At 36.1% G+C, this 20,347-nt stretch overlaps 1 protein-coding gene across 1 annotated transcript in view; it reads left to right on the plus strand.

Annotated features, from left to right (window-relative positions):
- Positions 1–1,127: 1,127 nt before the first annotated feature.
- Positions 1,128–20,347, plus strand: part of LOC126155111 (sushi, von Willebrand factor type A, EGF and pentraxin domain-containing protein 1) — a 123,872-nt gene continuing 104,652 nt past the window's right edge. The window contains exons 1-15 of the mRNA XM_049916208.1: positions 1,128–1,164; positions 6,098–6,179; positions 10,535–10,722; positions 10,987–11,127; positions 11,519–11,748; positions 12,022–12,215; positions 12,301–12,460; positions 14,355–14,559; positions 14,920–15,089; positions 16,459–16,627; positions 16,898–17,077; positions 17,499–17,681; positions 17,831–18,013; positions 18,157–18,333; positions 20,022–20,224. Coding sequence (XP_049772165.1) covers positions 1,128–1,164; positions 6,098–6,179; positions 10,535–10,722; positions 10,987–11,127; positions 11,519–11,748; positions 12,022–12,215; positions 12,301–12,460; positions 14,355–14,559; positions 14,920–15,089; positions 16,459–16,627; positions 16,898–17,077; positions 17,499–17,681; positions 17,831–18,013; positions 18,157–18,333; positions 20,022–20,224 — 2,502 coding nt within the window. The remainder of the gene's footprint in view (positions 1,165–6,097; positions 6,180–10,534; positions 10,723–10,986; positions 11,128–11,518; positions 11,749–12,021; positions 12,216–12,300; positions 12,461–14,354; positions 14,560–14,919; positions 15,090–16,458; positions 16,628–16,897; positions 17,078–17,498; positions 17,682–17,830; positions 18,014–18,156; positions 18,334–20,021; positions 20,225–20,347) is intronic.

Raw genomic sequence — 20,347 nt, forward strand, 5'->3', positions numbered from 1 at the left:
GGCACTCGACAGGTTGTGATCAAAAGAAGCAATGTCGACTGGACTGTTGTTGTTACTTTGCTCGAACTGGAGCGAACAGATTATCAGTGGCAATGAAAACTAGAGAAGGTTTTCTTTTCTTTGTTACACTCATACCGACAATTATATTATGCACAAGTACTCCATTTAACCAAAAACATCTGCAACAAAAGATCAGTATCGTTCAAGGCAAAGTTAAGGCATTACTGCAGTGTTATCCGTCCGGAGGTCTTGTACACTTCTGAATGCCTAGTAATGAAAAAAAAAGGCCTAATCGAAAAAGGAAAGTTTTGAGAAAGATCATGGGTCCCGTCAAAGAGAATGGGAAATGCAGAAGACGTCACTATCATGAACTGTATTCCCACATAGAGAAGATAACCTATACCATCCGGAAAAGAAGGATTATGTTTTATGAACATATGACCCGAATGAGCCCTGGAAGACTCAGCAATCGTATGATCACCTACTTTCAGGAGAAGAAAACAAAATGGGCATGGATCACACAGGTGGACAAAGATCTAAAAGAAATGGGGGTCACCCTTGATAACCAAAACTAAAAACAGGAAAGCCTTGGACCCAGGATAGGAAGGAGCAACAGCAAGAACGAATGCCGGAGCACTGGGCAAACAACAGAACGCGTAAAGCAAGACAGTTGAAATAACGTGGCCCAAAGATGGCCTATACAAAATGAATTAATGCACAAGTACTGTAGCGTATTGCAGTTGTTCTATAGGACTGTTGCCGTATCGGCGTTCATGCTGCCTTTCATTTTATCATGAAAATGTTATGTTTCATCCTCACTGGTTGCAAACTTTCACATCTGTGTGAAACTTTGCTATTCAAATCTCTAATTACTTTTTCAGAGTTAGGGCGCGGTAGCTGACGGAAGTAACTCCTTCGAATGTATAGGCCGGTGCTGACAGCTTTTTCGGCGCAGCCAGCCATATTATAGCCAACCATAATTAGCAGACAACAATGTGTTCAGCGCCTCCACATACTCGTAAGCAAAAGCTGTCACAACGCACGAAGTTCGACATGTCAGAAAATGTTACGTGCGTAATTTAACACTTCATCTAACATATTATCTGACAATTATTTTAAAAAAAAGCATGAGTTCATCCATGGCACTTAATAATCAGAGTGACGGTGAGGGGAAAAAGTGTTAAGCAGTTTGTTGGAAAAGTTGTTAATATAGGCAAGAAAAGACGAAAAAGAACTGCAAACTAAATAAATAGCGTCCAATTGAAGAACCCACTGTTGTTGATGAAGATCAAATAGAGATGATTCTTCAACTTCCTATCATCAGTACCTTAAATGATTGTGTGATTAGTTTCACTTTCGTAACTGGTTATGAAAGACTTCCTTTTTTCTTGAGCTTAAGTTTTAGCATTATAAGATTATAAAGTTATATGAGATTTTAAGCCATAAACAAAAATTTTGAGAACCGAATGGTGGTTTAAATGTCTTTCTTTCCAGCTCAAGTATTTTTACTACCGTACCTGGATTGAGTATCACCATTCTTACAAAGTAAGAATTAACCTACATTAAGGCTTTACATCATGCATATTCTTACAAAGTAAGAATTAACCTACATTAATTGTACACAGCCAAGGTCTCACCATGTCAGTTTTAGACAAAATAGCATGTAAAGCCTTTCTGTAAGCAATTTCTTTGCAACTACGTATTTCCGAATTCATGTTTTGAAATATATAATTTAATGGGAAAATGCAAGATTTATCATCACAGTTTTAGTTTTGTTTTAGCATGTAGCAGAAAGGTGTCTGAATGAAAATGTGGCTCAACTATCCCTGTTCTCCCCGAAACTTATAACTTCAATGCTTAGTGCAGCTTGTCAGCTAAATTTAAATTAAGAAATTAGAAAGAAAGCAGCTACTTTTTTTAAAAAAAGCTAATGTTTCGTGAGTTCTATTAAATAGCTGTTGTTTCTCTGCTGTTGGTTACTCTGTATTTGATTACGTTGGTATTTTTCAAAGAAAATAGTTGTTCATACATTTAATAATGAAGAATGCTTTTAATTTGCTTGTGATATGGTTGGGCTTTCAAATTTCTGTTCTATGTTATATGGAATTTTGTTGAATATCTTGGGAGATGTGCGCCAGCGTACTGACACCACTCAGAACCCTAGACATGTAGGCAATGTCTACTTAAGACTAGATTAGATTAAATTAGGTGTTCTTCTCATTCCAATTGTCCCATAGTGAGGCGATCCTCTGAGATGCGGAATATGTCAGAAAAAAAGAATACACAACAAATATGTACAAAATATCAACAGTTATCATAATGTACCTTTCACAGATCGCAAATGAAATTGCCCTTGTGGATGTGAAATTGAATTGCGGGTGTGTGTGTGTGGGGGGGGGGGGGGGGGGGGACGAAAAGAAAAGAAAGCGACAACAACAACTTGAGCATATTTACATTTAAAAGGGCATAGAACTTGTCACCAAATATTAAATTGTCAATACACTTAGGTGTATATATAGTGCTTATTTACAATGATAGCATTACTCCAAAAACTTCATACAGAAGTCAAATTGTATGCAATATTCAGATTATAATGATATTATTAATAAAATACATCAGTCAGATCTGCTAAGAAATTCATCAGTGGAGTAGGAGGAGTTGGCCACCAATAAGTTCTTTAGACTCTTCTCAAGCTGGCATGGTATTGAAAATTGTATTTCTGAAACAGAGTAAGTGGCTTTAGATCTTTATGGATTTTATTCTTATTGCTAGTATTAATTCCACTAACTGAGCTGTTGGTTTGAAAAAAGAAGATAAATATTTTTGATGATAATTTTCATTAATGAAAAAATGTATTGGAAAGCAGTAGTTAATATCCCAAGTCCCTTAAACAGCCTTCAGCAGCTCGTTCTTGAGTTCACAACACAAATAATTCATATTGCACATTTTTGAGCTCGGGAAACTTTAATTTGGCTCAATGAGTTACCCCAGAAAATAATCGGACATGATATTGTGGAATGAAAGTAAGCATAGTACACTAGCTCTTTCATTTTTATGTCATCTATGTCTGACAACATTTGCATAGCAGACAGAGATTTATGTATGAGTTTCAATAGTTCTGTGGTATTCTCCTGCCAGTTAAATATACTATCAAGCTGCAATCCCAAGAATTTAAAACTGTCAACATCTTCTTTCAGCTCGTCATCGTGTTTTAGGCATCTACTAGCAAGAAACCTTTTACAAGTTCTGAACAGCATATATTATATTTTTTCAAGGTTTACTGACAGAAATTGAAAATTATTTTTGTGTCTTTCATTGTGATTGTGTAGATAACATTTTAGCAAAAACCATTAAGGAGTAAATGTAAGGGGAAGTGATTGAAAGAATGCCAAGATCCTGAAGGGTTTATGCTTAACTACTTTGGACAATATTCTTAACTGTTCATTACTGCTGCATAAACACTCCGTTTACTTTAGGTACACTTCCCTATCACATAATTCTGTAAGAAAACAGATAGTGAAAATAGTCAATATTCTTATCTTTAGGTCAATATTGTGAAATATACATCTGAGGGCAAAATACACTGAAATTATTCTGACCTTCTTGACTGATTTATCTGTTTGTTGATTCCCCAGAAATTTTATACACAGTGTTTCATTTAGGGACCGATTACTTATATCTAATTCTGATCCTAACAGACTGGCTTGTTTGAAGTTGTATAATAAAAATCGTAGTGATACTGAGACTTAGACACTTGCTGTGAACTATCTGTAGGACTACTCATCTATCATCTGAGCTTTGTCATGTAAGGCTGATTTGTACCCTTGATTAATATGCTTGTGTCTTCAGCAAAAATTTCTTTATTTGAACCATTCGTTAAGTATTGTGAGGATTAAGGTTTATTGTACCATACTCTGAAGGTAATCCTCCACTTTTAAGATAGAATTAACAACACGTGCACCTGCAGTTTTTTTAATGAATCTGATTCCTTATTCTGATTCAAATGTGAAACTTTAGTCGTCTTCTTCCCAGCTTCTGCAAATTTTTAATATTCCACTGGATTATTAATTTACCAAGAACTCCCACCAGTGTTAACATGAAAGCCACATTTTCATTTTTCCTGTAAGTCCACTAAACTATTTATGTTGTAATGTCATTATGCTGAAGTGTATATAGCATGGCTTCTACCAGCTTGGCTCGTAGTGGCTAGGACCAAGTTTTGGCATTTGTTGTCCTGTCTTGCTAGGTGGACAACACTGGAGGCACATCACCACACCATACTTTGCACAAGTTATAAACTCATACAAATACCCACATCACCAATAATAAACAGATGCCCTGGACTGTAAACTGAATGTATGTGTACTCATTTGTTTAGAAAATTGACTATGAGGCTTTGTACTCATACAAGTCACTGGAGAATGATTTATGGTATGTAGATTAAGAGTAAGAGTGGGCCAGTATCCCTCATGTAATGCCTTCCTATTCTGAGGGTAGTTTCATGAGGCTGACACCCTCTGTCAGTGAGACTGCGTGCTTTCTTTTACGAAGGTAAGACTCATTCATGCAACAGGAGTGCCATCAATACCATAACAAGTAAGTCTGCCAGGTAGAATTTTGAGAGCTACCCGGTCAAAAGACATGACTAACTGAAGCAAAAAGGGTGTCATTAATGCAATTACACTTACATTTGCAAAGTTTATGTTGTGTACACATTCAAAGGCTACATCTGTGGCATATACCAACACAATAAGTTTTCTTGTCTATCTCTGCCAGGTCTTCATTTGAAAGGTTTTGTATTCCTTTCTATGTGGAGATTCCTGTATGAAGTCCAAACTAAAAGGCAGTTAGTAAGTTATGTCCAGAAAAATGAGTAGGTATTGTATCATAGATAACTTTCTCAAAAAAATAAATGGAGTGAAATGTGTCTAGAAAGCAGTTTTTTGTCACCAGTTTTATATGTAGATGTTGCTACAGTATAATTAAGTCTTCAGGGTTTTTTTATAATTAAAAAGATAGATTAAGGGTAGTTTCTTTAAACTTGACATAAAATTTTATTATTCAGCTCAAAACGCTATCACAGCTGACAGAATTACTAGTTTTCAATGAGCTGATGCATGTTATGATGTTCTGAGGGGTTGCATATTTTTTAAACTAATGTCTGTCAGTGTCTGCAGTGTCTACACAACTAAATCTAGTGTGTTTTTATTTTGTTGTTTATTATTGTGTGCAGTGTTGCTGTTAATAAAAGGAAGTGATATTGAAGTTGGTGGTGAATAGTTTGAATGTGTCACAATTTCTGCAAGGGCTGCTTTCTGGGGGCTAAATTTCATTTGGATTCTTATTTTTATTTTTTCCTGTTTAACGATATTCCACATTGTTGTTGCTTTACTCTTAGTGTGTTTTATTCTGGAACATAGTGTATGTGTTTCACTTTTCTAACAACCTGCTGAGGTATTTTACAGTACTGGTGGTAATGGACTTTCAACTCATTGACTACATTTTGTCCTGTATTAGGAGCTCTCTTCTTTGCACAATATACTTTAATCCCAAGTGTTATCCATCCATCCATAGTCAGCAGGTCACATTACAAGTCAGTAGTGGTTTGTTGATAAGCTTAGCCATAAAGTCAGAAGATTTATACCCTGTTTCTTGTTGACAGTGGAAGTTATGAGAAAATATTTTATTTCACAGAAGGATTTACTTTTATATATATGTATATATATTATGCAATAATGTTTTTGTGACCTTCCCGTAGTCCCAGTTTTCACAAGATGTAATGTGTGATTTTTAAAAAATTGTGTTTTGACCTATCAGTATGTAATTGATGGGAATTTTCCATGTTCAGTCAGCATTATAGTCATTTGCATGAAGTTTTTGGCTGTATATCACAAATCTAAAACTGTTTTTTTTTTTTTTTCAAAAAAATTGTATCCACATTTAATTAACCCAGAATATTATATCACTTTCCAGTTTACCTAAATATGAATCATTGTTATCATTATCAGGAAGAGCTATTCAGAGAGCAAGCATTATTTCATTGTTTCTTTTATGGTAATTTACATCTCTACAAATGTTTCTTGATTTTATATTTCAGGATGGGAACTGCGAGGTCTGCACTGTTACAAATTCTTTAGTATTCCACATTCTTGGGAGAAAGCTGTTGAGCTCTGCAGGAGGTAAATACGATTATTATCATGTTTTGATTTGCCTAATGTGTAAATTTCAGGACTAGCAAAACTGTAAATGCAAAATGTCTTGTGAAAGATGTTTTTCTAATTATCAAATACCATTGCTACACCCACGGAAAGGACTATTGATATGATCTTTCAATTTATACATATGGCACAATACATTCCAATGTAATTTTCAACTATATCATTAGGACTTTATCTATATTATGCACACACTGATGGAATGAAATGTAATTATGCTGAATGAATTTTTGGGATGCACATGTTTATCAGAATAGTTAAATGATGTTATGAATAAACTAACTGTTAGATGCTTTGATCAGCTTTGGGTTATAAACACCAAATGCTAAAGTTGCCCATTATTACCTGAGTTGCTTTGCTATGAACACATCCAAATAAGAATTTGTTTAATGATAATAGTGAGAAGAATATTAAATATAACAACCAAAATTATAATAATATCAACATATCTATTAAAAGTAGATTCTCATTTATTGATAATAGAGGAAGTTTGTAATTACAAATGCACTTATCACAGATAGTTTTTTCATGCGATTTTTGTACATCGGCACACCAGTTATCATACATATTATCTTTATTTATCGTTTACACTACCTTTATTGAAATATGCATTTCTGTATGTGATATCGACAATTGGTATCTGTTGTTGCAACAACCTGTCTGCTTTGAAAAAGCACTGGTTTAACTCTTGGTCGCACAACTCACAAATTTTCATATCAACAGGAGGTCATATTAAAAGTATTTGCAACATTATGTTATTTATAACAATTTTGAAAGGAGAAAATATAAAAATGCAGTAAATGAAGCAGGCAAAAAGGAATACAAACGTCTCAAAAATGACATCGACGGGAAGTGCAAAATGGCTAAGCAGGGATGGCTAGAGGACAAATGTAAGGATGTAGAGGCTTGTCTCACTAGGGGTAAGATAGATACTGCCTACAGGAAAATTAAAGAGACCTTTGGAGAGAAGAGAACCACTTGTATGAATATCAAGAGCTCAGATGGCAACCCAGTTCTAAGCAAAGAAGGGAAAGCAGAAAGGTGGAAGGAGTATATAGAGGGTTTATACAAGGGCGATGTACTTGAGGACAATATTATGGAAATGGAAGAGGATGTAGATGAAGATGAAATGGGAGATAAGATACTGCGTGAAGAGTTTGACAGAGCACTGAAAGACCTGAGTCAAAACAAAGCCCCGGGAGTAGACAACATTCCATTAGAACTACTGATGGCCTCAGGAGAGCCAGTCATGACAAAACTCTACCATCTGGTGAGCACGATGTATGAGACAGGCGAAATACCCTCAGACTTTAAGAAGAATATAATAATTCCAATCCCAAAGAAAGCAGGTGTTGACAAATGTGAAAGTTACCGAACTATCAGTTTAATAAGTCACAGCTGCAAAATACTAACGCGAATTCTTTACAGACGAATGGAAAAACTGGTAGAAGCCGACCTCGGGGAAGATCAGTTTGGATTCCGTAGAAATGTTGGAACACGTGAGGCAATACTGACCTTACGACTTATCTTGGAAGAAATATTAAGAAAAGGCAAACCTACGTTTCTAGCATTTGTAGACATAGAGAAAGCTTTTGACAATGTTGACTAGAATACTCTCTTTCAAATTCTGAAGGTGGCAGGGGTAAAATACAGGGAGCGAAAGACTATTTACAATTTGTACAGAAACCAGATGGCAGTTATAAGAGTTGAGGGGCATGAAAGGGAAGCAGTGGTTGGGAAGGGAGTGAGACAGGGTTGTAGCCTCTCCCCGATGTTATTCAATCTGTATATTGAGCAAGCAGTAAAGGAAACAAAAGAAAAATTCGGAGTAGGTATTAAAATTCATGGAGAAGAAGTAAAAACTTTGAGGTTCGCCGATGACATCGTAATTCTGTCAGAGACAGCAAAGGACTTGGAAGAGCAGTTGAACGGAATGGACAGTGTCTTGAAAAGAGGATATAAGATGAACATCAACAAAAGCAAAACGAGGATAATGGAATGTAGTCAAATTAAGTTGGGTGATGCTGAGGGAATTAGATTAGGAAATGAGACACTTAAAGTAGTAAAGGAGTTTTGCTATTTAGGGAGTAAAATAACCGATGATGGTCGAAGTAGAGAGGATATAAAATGTAGACTGGCAATGGCAAGGAAAGCGTTTCTGAAGAAGAGAAATTTGTTAACATCGAATATAGATTTAGGTGTCAGGAAGTCGTTTCTGAAAGTATTTGTATGGAGTGTAGCCATGTATAGAAGTGAGACATGGACGATAACTAGTTTGGACAAGAAGAGAATAGAAGCTTTCGAAATGTGGTGCTACAGAAGAATGCTGAAGATAAGGTGGGTAGATCACGTAACTAATGAGGAGGTATTGAATAGGATTGGGGAGAAGAGAAGTTTGTGGCACAACTTGATCAGAAGAAGGGATCGGTTGGTAGGACATGTTCTGAGGCATCGAGGGATCACAAATTTAGCATTGGAGGGCAGCGTGGAGGGTAAAAATCGTAGAGGGAGACCAAGAGATCAATACACTAAGCAGATTCAGAAGGATGTAGGTTGCAGTAGGTACTGGGAGATGAAGAAGCTTGCACAGGATAGAGTAGCATGGAGAGCTGCATCAGACCAGTCTCAGGACTGAAGACCACAACAACAACAACAACAATTTTTAAGACATATTAAATTATTGTTAGAAGTGGTTCAATGAAGATTAATTTTCATTGGAGAATTACAATGTGAAGCAATACACAACTGAGTCATTCTGATCCATTTTAAATATATCGGTTAAAGTTTTCATACCACTTGTACTTTTATTTTGCGGCTATGATACAGGGGACAGAACAAAAATATGGAAACATTGCAACCCATACATGCTTGAACATGATGCTAGCCAAGTTTGATGAACCCTCTGCCAGGCACTTAAATGTGATTTGCAGAGTATCCATGTAGATGTAGGTGAAGTCTGCAGGATGGGCTGCCGTATTTCACCAGGAACGAATGCCGCTTGTGTAGTGTATTCAATACGTTGCAAGTGTCAGTCATGGTCAGAACAGTGTCTGTGTAGCTATGGGTGAGCACCTTATGTCGGAGCTAAGTGAATCTGAACATGGGCAAATTGCTGGTGCTCATATGGCAGGTGGTTCCATAACCAAGGTTACCAAAGTGTTTGGTGTTTCATGAGGCACAGTATTAAAGATTGATACCACATACAGGGAAAGAGGAAAAACATCAGCTGCTCTAAGTCAAACTGTGAATGAAAGTATTTGTTTAGTGGTCATGACAGATGGTCATTGAAGAGGATTGTGATGAAAAATAAGAGAACAAAAGCTGCAAAAGTCACTACAGAACTGAGTGTTTCACTCACAAACCTAGTCAGCACCAGGACAACATGAAGGGAGCTCAATGAGCAGTGCACATTCCAAGGCAAGCTGGAATTCCAAAACCACTCATTAGTAATGCAGATGCCTGTGAAATGTGGTGCCAAAGCAATTAAACCTGGACTTAGAGCAATGGAAGAAAGTCATTTGGTCGGACGAGTTTTGTTGCACACTGTTTCCAACTTCTGACAGAGTTTATGTTCAAAGAGTGGGTTCAGTGATGATTTGGGCAGCCATATCATGGTTTCCATGGGCCCCATGGTTACTCTGCAAGGTCACATTACTGCCAAGAATTAGGATTATGTGACCATTTTGGCTGATCAGGTCTGTCCTACAAGATAGTGTTTGTTCCCCAGTAGTGATGCTCTACTTCAAGATGGCAGGGCCACTTTATGCAAAGCTTGTATCATGCAGGACTGGTTTTGTGAGCACGAGGTTGAATTGTCAAATATCCCCTGGCCACGAGAATCACCAGATCTCAATATTATTTAATGTTTGTCTTCTACCTTTGAGAAAAGTGTGTGTGATTGCTATTCACCTACATTATTGTTACCTGAGTATGCCACTGATTTGCAGGAAGGATGGTATAAAAGTGCTATACCATACAGGATCTGCATTTAAATGTTCCAAGGTGACTGGAAGCTGTTTTGAATGCCAACAGGTTTCCTACACTTTATTAGACATGGTAATGAAGTGTTTTTTCAGTGTGTCCATATTTTTTCCACTCACTGTATATCACAGTAGTCACGGTAATAATTATTATGTACCACATATCTTGTGCGACATCTATTTGGTTCTAGTGTTTTTATGTAATAATTAAATAATTTAAGATCAACAGACAAAGAAGCTACATGGTTCTAATTCTGCATTTCCTTGTTTCATGTAAGTCTACATATTTTTACTTACAAGTGTTCAAGACATTAAATTTTCCTTTTTCTTGTGGAACAGGTACGGCAGTGACCTCGTGCTGGTGGAATCTTATGCTGAAAATAACTATACAGCAAGTGTAGCATTGCGTAGCCTTCAGCCAGGAGATCACAGTAGTCATCAATACTGGCTGGGACTTGCTGCCCTTGATGATCTCCGTACAAATACACTTGAGTCTGCTGCAGGGTTGCTGGTCTCACAATATGCAGGTCAGTTTTTCATAAGTGCAGTTGATTTGTTGTTCAGATAATTCTGCTTTATCAGAGTCATATGACAGTTTCTGTGGTTAGGAAGGTGATGCACTGCAAGTAGATTAGTGGTGTTGTTTGGCAACAGACACTATCAATCACAGTATCAAATATGTGGAATTATGTGTGGATAACATTAAAAGTGAATTTATATCTTTCAGTATAATTTCTGGTTTGTTTTGCACTGTTGAGCTATTACAACTAAATGGCCATTATTAATTGTAGGATTTTGGGCATTAAATCAACCATCTCCTGAGGATGGTGAATGTGTAGCTGTGAAGATAAATGATGAATATCAGTCATGGGAATTGACAACATGTGGATCACTCCTCCCTTTCCTGTGCAGAGCAACAGCTTGCCCTGCAGGTATGAGATTTTCAGTTTAAGAGTTCAGTTGATGGTCATAATAATCTAACTATAATGTACAGTAAGATACCACTTTCAACTGTATATTATTTTTTCTTTGTAAGTAATTTATTTGGATGTTTGTTTTATGAGGTAAACTGATGATGCTATTAGTGCACTTCCTTCTGAAAGCATTGGTCAAAAACTGAAATAGTTATCACTGTTTGCAATACTTCAAACACAAGTACCTCAATTTATTAGCCATTATAATATAAGAAATGTATTTGTAGAGATGGTGTATTGTAACCCATTAAAAACATTATATTAACAGTAATATGAAGACTTAATCTTGTAGTGCCTAATAGATTATGCCGAAATGCGTAATGAGCTAAGCACAAATTTCTGATCACAGGTTCATATCATTGCTCAAATGGACGATGCATTAATTCTGCTTTCCGTTGTGACAAGCAAAATGACTGTGGGGACTGGTCAGATGAGCTTGATTGCCCATCAAACTGTCATTTCTACATGGCAAGCAGTGGGGATGTTGTTGAGAGTCCCAATTACCCACAGAAATATGAGCCCCTTTCTGACTGCAAGTGGACTCTGGAAGGTCCACAAGGACACAATATCCTACTGCAGGTGATTTGTTTGACAATCAATAAATATTCTACTGTGGACAAGTACATGGATTTGTTATTTTTCTATAAGCAGCACATTTTCAGCCTGTGTCATTGTTTTAGTTTCTACTGTGAGAGTAACAACCATTCTTTAAATAAGTATAACATTTGAGTATTAGTTGAAAGTATTAAAGGGAGTGGAATACATTTCAGCACAAACATAAATTATTGTATTGTTTGTTGGTTTGGAAATTATTGTGGAAGTTAAAATTGTTTACTTTTTATGTTTCTGTAGTTTCAAGATTTTGAGACAGAGAAATCATTTGATACAGTACAAATACTTGTTGGTGGACGCACAGAAGATAATGCTGTCAATCTTGCAACATTGTCTGGAAAAATGGAGCTCAGCAGCAAATTGTTTGTGTCTGCATCAAATTTCATGATAATTAAGTTCAGCACTGATGCTTCAGTGGAGAAGAAAGGATTCAGGTAGTATTTACAAATACTACAGCATAATCATCTCTGAACCATTAATTTGAACTGCCATTTAAAAAACTGTGGCAACTGTTTGCAGGGCGTCATGGAAGACTGAACCGCAAACATGTGGGGGAACAGTACGTGCAACAAATCAGCCGCAAGCTCTGACATCTCCTGGTTATCCTCAAGATTATCCTGGTGGCCTTGAATGCCTATATATTATTACAACACAGATGGGACGTGTTATAACACTTGAGGTAACTTATTTCATTTTCGATGAAGCAAAATTTTTAATTGTGAAACATGACCTAATAAGATACAAAAAATGTTTGTCAGAATGTATTTTTAAAATTAATGCTGTTCAATACAGAATTTAAAAAGACAGCCACATACTGTATTTTTGAAGCCAAGCAAAATGTAGTATCAATAAAAAAAAATTAAAAAAATCCCTGCTTTGCAGTTGTTGGTTGTATTTTTAATACTGAGGTATTAATACCTGTTAAGAACACAAAATGCAATTAAGTTAACAGTATTTATTATCATGCTAAAACTTTGAATTCATTAGTTTGTATGCAAACTTTAAACTAACACTAATAGTAACATGTAAATTCTTAAAATCTGGTCTATTTCTATAGTTTTTCTGAGCTTTATTAAATGCATCTTAGTTTTAAATTAATTCATTACTGCTTATTCCTGCAAAAGACAACATCATAAATTAGATAAGCATTAGCATAGGAAATAGCAAAGCATCATTTTGTATATATGATTCCTATATATTCACAATAAATACATAACTTTGTCAAAGCATATTATTATACCTATTCCAGTGGGTAGATGGAAGACTATCTCTGATATACCATTACTTCATTGTAACTATACGGGAATAACATATTTGGAAATACTGCTAGGCTGATGCTTATTCTTAATGCTTATAAAATTGATGATGGAAGTTTTTTTATGTTCGTTTTGAGTACGTTCTCACAAATAAAGCTGAAATGAAGGTGTGATTAATAAATCTTATTTATGAACAAGTAACTTTTACAAATGAAATGATACAATTTCAGAGACTTTACAGGTCTCACACAGATATGATTTTATGTATACGGACTGAAGCGGCAAGCGAAAATTTGTACCAAGGTCGAGAATTGAACCCAGTTCTCCTGCTTACTTGGCAGGTGCATTAACCACCTCAGCACAGTGGTTCACACAACTGCGTGGATTACCCTGGCATGTCTCCCTCCTCGATCCAAAGTCATATCTGTACGAGACCAGTAAAGTCTCTAAAATTGTGTCATTTCATTTGTGTAAGTAGCTACACCACAGTTTCAGGCTGGCTCTCCCATTTACATATGATGCTGAGGCGCTGTTTTAGTACATGGAGAGCCCTGGCATTTCTGTTTGTGCGTAAGGGGGAATTTTAAGTGGACTGGGGCAACATTGAGAATTTGGACTGAAGAGAGAGGAACACCAGGGTAATACGTGCAGTTGTGTGAACTGCTGTGCCAAAGTGGCTTAGCGACTTAACGCAACTGTTTAGTAAGCTGGAGAGCCGGCTGTGATTCCTGGCCTTGCTACAAATTTTCACTCATCGCTTCAGTCTATGTACATAAAGGAACTTTTAACAATCAACCACTGAAAAAGAAAGATATTTGAAGAATAGGACAAGTAAAAAAAAAACACTTATTACATTGAGGTTAACATATTTGCATGTAAACATGTGCAAATGTCATAATATTTTAGCTAACCATGAGTATACTGTTTTAATAAACAAACAAAATGCATCATTACAAAGTGCAAAGTAGATCAAAATATCTTTGAAATCAATTAAATGCACTACATTCCCCTGAGGTGCTCTTCCCAGACATTCCATGTGAGAGCCTGTGGCAGTAATGATTGAAAAACATAGGAGGAAACATCACTGACAATGAAAGTTTGAGTGAGGGCTGGAAGTGGGCTCAGATGGCCTATTAACTGACCTGACTGCCCGTGATAAGAAATTCAGGTTCAAGTTCCAGTAAACATGAATTTTCAATTGTCATTACATAACCCTTTCAGAAATATTTTTATGTACTTGTTTTCTTCAAATTCCAAAGTGAAATTGGATAATCATTTGTTAGTACTTAACATACAACATTTGTTATACCTTTTCAGATAGAAGATTTGGACTTGGAAGTTGAACGTGATTATATTCTAATTAGAAATGGTGACAGTCCTAAAAGTCAGCTTATAGAGAGGCTAACTGGTTCCAAAGAAGACAATCCACCAGTTATAGTATCAACAGAAAACAAGTTATATCTGTACTTTAAAACAAGTCTTGGAGACTCCAGGAGAGGGTTTAAAATTAATTACTCACAAGGTAATTTTCGTTCTTCTTCTTTGTTCTAGATATAACTATTTCTGAGCTCTATAAAAAGCATTATTCATAAGGCAGTGTCACTTGATGTAATTTTGGGTATGCATTGGCTTGCACATATAAGGTTACCCTCTCCTTCACCCACTCCATCCCATGGTCCATTTAATAGAGCTCTCACCTCTACACCAAACTCTCATGTGCACTAAAAATGTAAAGCTGTTGGTGGTTTCAAGTCCATGTTGAACTGTACTTTCTCCAGTAACTGGCTGGATTAGTGTTTCTGTGAATAGTATGGTGTAACATTTTATGTGTCAAAAGTCTATGTTTTTTCTTGGAATCACTAATTGTATTAATCATTTTTAGGATGCAAAGCAACACTTATAGCTGAAAATGGCACAATTTCTTCGCCTGCATTTGGAATTACAAATTATCCTAGCAATCAAGAATGCTTGTTCAAATTGAAAAAACCGGGTGGTGGCCCACTTTCTCTAAAATTTGAGAATTTTACTGTGCATCAGTCTGATTTTGTGCAGGTTAGTTACACTGTTATTTATTATATTTTATTTTATTGAAGCTTAAATTTCATCTCACTTTTCCCTGAAAATAAAAAGGGACTGTTTTTCTCAGATAAATTATTATTTTGTAATTACATTGCATAAAATATTTTCCAGTGAACCTCTAATAACTGTTGCTTTAGTGCTTCAGAATGTTTCCTTCAGTACAGGGATTTTGTGGATGTCAGAGAAATTACAAAAATGTATTTGAAAGTGAGGAAAATAATTCAACTATCAACAGTAAAGACGATTTGATCAGACATACACTAATACCAAATCTACAAAACAAATCTACGAACAGAAACTATAACAAAAAACATGCTTTTTCACGAACATCAACTTGAAATGACCTGCACAACTGAAATGAAATAAGTTCTTGAGGAAAAGAAATAAATGCTATAAGTTCTGTTTTGCTACATGAGTAGCTTTCTTTCCAATGTAGCCAATGAATATTTCAACATAGAAAACTAAAATCATTTAGTGCAGAACTTTGAACATTTCCCTTTGTTTTACTTTAATGAAAACCAGCATGAATACAGACTAGAAAGTGTTTTGAAGAGACAGCATAGAGAAAAGCTGTGAATTCTTCTTTGTGAGACACGTAAATTGTTCTAGGCATAGAATATTTCACATTCTTCATCTAGTTGGCAGAAATAGGTTGAATATTTTTAACACAGATACCTATTCTATGAATGATTACTGACCTTGATCTGTTTTAAAAGGTCAGTACTCAAAAACCATTGAAGCTTGACTGTTATGCTCTCCTTGCAAATGTTCTTAAATATGAATGATGCACTGCTATTGAATTCCACAGCCAATGTTAAAATAACATTCATGGCCCATCTTTAGTTATTTTTCTTTTGATAAGAATTTTTGTCTCTGACAAGGATGTATCATTCAGCTGTAAAACTGGTAACTTTTGGTTACGCACATTACCAGGAAAATCAAATGAAAAATATTAGAAGGGATTGGTGAATAAGTAAATTCTTCACTGCTACTGGTATGCAAAGTTTGATAAAAGTTCTTTTGACATAAACCTGTCCATACCTTTTAATAATAATGGAAGCTTATTGCCAAATATTAAAAAAAAATTCTTGCAGAGGTATGTTTTATTTACACATAAGTACAGATGGTAGCAGCACACATCATATGCCCTCTGATTCTATTCAGAAAACGGATTTCAGTTACATATGTAAGCTAATTTGAGGCTGAGTCACTTACATGGAAAATAAAAACTTGGTTAATATAGTGTTTGTACTGTTTTACTTTCTTGATTAACTTATTTGTAAAATTGTGTCAGAGGTAGTATATTTGTGAGTTACTAATGTGTTACATTTGCTTCAACCAGGTTTTTGATGGTTCAAGCATTAGTGGCCTGCGATTGCATCCTGGCAATGGTTTCACAGCAAATGCTGTACCTCGCATTACACTTACTGCATCCAGTGGAGAAATGTTGGTTAGATTTGTGACCGATGCTTTGCATAACAGTTTGGGTTGGAAAGCTACATTTTCTGCAGGTAAAGAAAGCACAGAAATTATTCTGTGGTATTTCTGTTAAATGTCTGCTCTGATGCAAGAAGTGAATGGATGAAAGTTAGGATATAACACTAATTTCATATCTCTTGGCTCCTGATTACCAGTAAGTCATGACAGTTTTTCTTTGTGTTTTTAATCACACATTGCTGTCAATGTGTAGTGAGCAATAATTTATTAGAATTAGAATTCAGAATTATTGAAATTGCAATGATAGGAGAATAAAAATTTCTAATGTATGTATTCTTTTGCAGATTGCCCAATTCTTCAGCCAGGTGTAGGTGCCTTAGCTTCGAGCAGAGATACAGCATTTGGCACACAGGTGACATTCACCTGTCCTGTGGGTCAAGAATTTGCCACTGGACGTTCACGTATCACAACACAGTGTATGCTTGGTGGAAACTGGTCTGTTGACTACATCCCACCATGTCAAGGTAATTTTGAAAATGAAAATTAGAAAAAAAAATTAAATATTGCAAAAAAATTTAAGTTCAAGTTTTGCAAGGGATCACATGGATCTAAGCAACAAAGTGATTATCTAATGGAGTGTGGAAATTAGGGTAAAAATGAAATAAGTTATATTAGAGATGGAAAACATTATTATAAATTAAAATTAAGTTATGTAATTGAGTAATTAATGTATCAGCAGAATTTTTTTGCAGGTAATAGGAAAGCAAACACAAGAATATTGTATTCACTTTGTACCAATGTATTTTTGTTTTGCTCAAAGGAACTGGACGTTTTTATAGGATGATTTCATTTTACATTTTGTGAACTGATAAAGTATATATAAGAAATGTATAGTGTTTTAGAATCTTGTCATGATTCTAAGTATATTTTTATCTTGATTTTCAGAGGTTTATTGTGGTCCTGTGCCACAGATAGATAATGGATTTTCTATTGGTGCCACAAATGTTACCTATCGTGGAGAGGCAACATATCAGTGTTATGCGGGCTTTGCATTTCCTTCAGGGCAGCCACTAGAACGTATATCTTGTTTGGCAGATGGTCGATGGGAACGATTGCCAACTTGCTTAGGTAATATTCATGTCTATGATTGGATTATGTGCTTAAATGCTAAATTTACCTTCAAACTAGTCACAAATTTATTCTTAACTGCTTAAAATAAAATTAATTGCTCTATTCTGAAGCTTATGAAAATTGTATTTTTTTTTTCCCTTTCACAGCATCTCAGTGTGCACCTTTGCCAGAGTCTCCTCACGCTAATACAACAATACTAAATGGAGGCGGTAGAAGTTATGGTACTATTGTTAGATATGAATGTGAACCTGGCTACACACGTAGTGGTCATCCTGTTATTTTGTGTATGAGCAATGGAACATGGTCTGGAAGCGTACCAACATGTTCACGTAAGATACAGTTTAAATATCATGCATCTCAATCAAATTGATTCTTATTTTACACATCTGAATTAAATTTCTTTTTAAAATATATTTCTGACTTCTTACTGTAGGCAAAACACTTCCAATTCTACATATGTTACTTGTTGCAGGTGTTCGATGTTATAACTTTCCTTCTATAAAGAATGGATTTATAACTGACGTCTCCAGGGAGTATTACTATGGAGATGAGGCTCGAGTACAGTGTCACAAGGGCTACAAGTTGATAGGTTCAAATATAATGCAATGTAGCAGTAATCAGGAGTTTTTGAATCCCCCAACCTGTGAAGGTAAGAGTTCTATACTGTATGTGACCTTATTTATGAGTTCAATCCCAAAAATAAAGTCTCCTATGTTTTTAGATACGCAAACAACCATTTATTTTCTCTAATAGTTACATCATTGTAAAAGATGACAAATGATTTATTTTTTTTACACAATCACCAGTTCGGTCAATGCATTTCTGTAAACACTGTCGCAATTTTACAATGGCCTGGTGATACCAGCTCACTGCCATGTCCTTCAGGAAGTGTTGAACCTCAGTTTTCACCTCGTCATTGGAGCAGAGCCACTGTGGAGATAAATGTTCCTTCAATGCAAAAAACAGGTGGCAGTTGCTCGGTACCAAGTTCGGACTGTATGGTGGGGGGGTGATGATGTTCCAACCAAATTTTTACAAGAGATCCTTAGTTTGACAGGCAATGTGTGGGTCATTGTTGTTGTGGAGAATGCTTATGCCCTTGCTCAACTTTCCTCTACTGTGATTTTGATTAGCCCTTCTGAGTTTTTCAGTGTTTCACAGTACCTGTCTGTGCTCACTGTTGTCTCAGCAGGCAGAAATTCAATCAACAGTACCCTTTTCTGGTCCCAAAACACAGTCGCCATGACTTTACTGGCAAACTGTGCTTGTTTGAAGTTTCGCATCTTGGCCGAAGAGGGATGCCACCACCCTCAGCCCTGGTTTTGTCACCCTTGACGGTCGAGTCTGAGAAGTCGTTGTTTTCATCTGCATGGGGGCAAATAAATTTGCAGGAAGAATCAACTTGTTGCCTTTTGTGGTCTTCTGCCTGCATATGTGGTACCCATCTTGCACACACCTTCCAATATTGCAGTTTTTCAGTTAAAATCCTGTGGCTGGTGCTTCGGAAAACTTCAGGAACCAAAATGCAGAGAGCATCCAGAGTGATCCTCCAATTTGTACACAGTTTCCTCAACCTTCGCGACTGTCTCATTGGAAATTGATAGCCTACTACTTCATGCTTCATCATGAGTTTCAGTACAACCAGCTGTAAACTCTCTACGCCACATCCGTGCATGACTGTCCACACACTTCCATCAATTGCTGATGGATTTCAACCATTTTAAATCCTTTTGCATCCAAAAATCAAATATCTATGCTAACTTCACACTTGGCAGTAGCGTTCAATAGGAACTTCATTTTGAATGGCTGCCAAGACAAGACTGAATGTCTGAACAAAGCACGATGATGCTTATTTGGGAGTGGAGGCTGTGTCGCTCACAACAGTGTGGCCAACTACCATATTAACAGATAAAATCTTCTTGGGCATCCTTCCAGATGGTTGCGTTCAAATTCTGCATTGTTTCAATACGAGACATTCTCATCATCTTCTGGTGTTTCAGTGAGTATCATTCTCATCATCTTCTAGTGAAGAAGATGACACTCATCGAAAAATGGCAGAATTTGAACACAGCCATCTAGATGGAAGCCTGGGAAGAGATCTTTAGCAGTATACACCAGGAAAGCCTACATTCACATGTAAACCGTATTAACAGTTTCTCTTCGTCCCAAAAAATAGGAGAGCTTACTTTTGGGATTTTGCTTGTATCTTTGCATGGGGAAACATGAAATGGGAAACATTAAAAAAAATATTGATTATTTGGAAAGAACAGTTAATACATGGAGAGAATTATCAAAATAGTTGGGGTAGTTAATGAACATTTCTTCATTTTTTTACAGATGTTAATGAATGCTCCAACAGTCAGTGTGATTTGGCATCAAGTGAATGTATCAACACTCCGGGATCATTCCATTGCCGCTGTCGCAAAGGATTTTCACCGAACTTGGAATGCCGGCCTGTCACTGATTTGGGACTTACCACTGGAGGAATCCCTGATGAAGCTATTACTGTATCAGGCAGTGAACCAGGATATAATAAGAATGTAAGAAATTAAATTGATCATTCAGTATCAAATAATCATAAGACCAGAAGTTCTTGTATTGTGGAAGTAATGAACACATATTCATATTACCTTTTGTTCTCGTACTGTTATTGCCCATGATTC

This window comes from Schistocerca cancellata, chromosome 2 (genome assembly GCF_023864275.1).
Source record: "Schistocerca cancellata isolate TAMUIC-IGC-003103 chromosome 2, iqSchCanc2.1, whole genome shotgun sequence".
NCBI classification, from domain to species: Eukaryota; Metazoa; Arthropoda; class Insecta; order Orthoptera; family Acrididae; genus Schistocerca; species Schistocerca cancellata.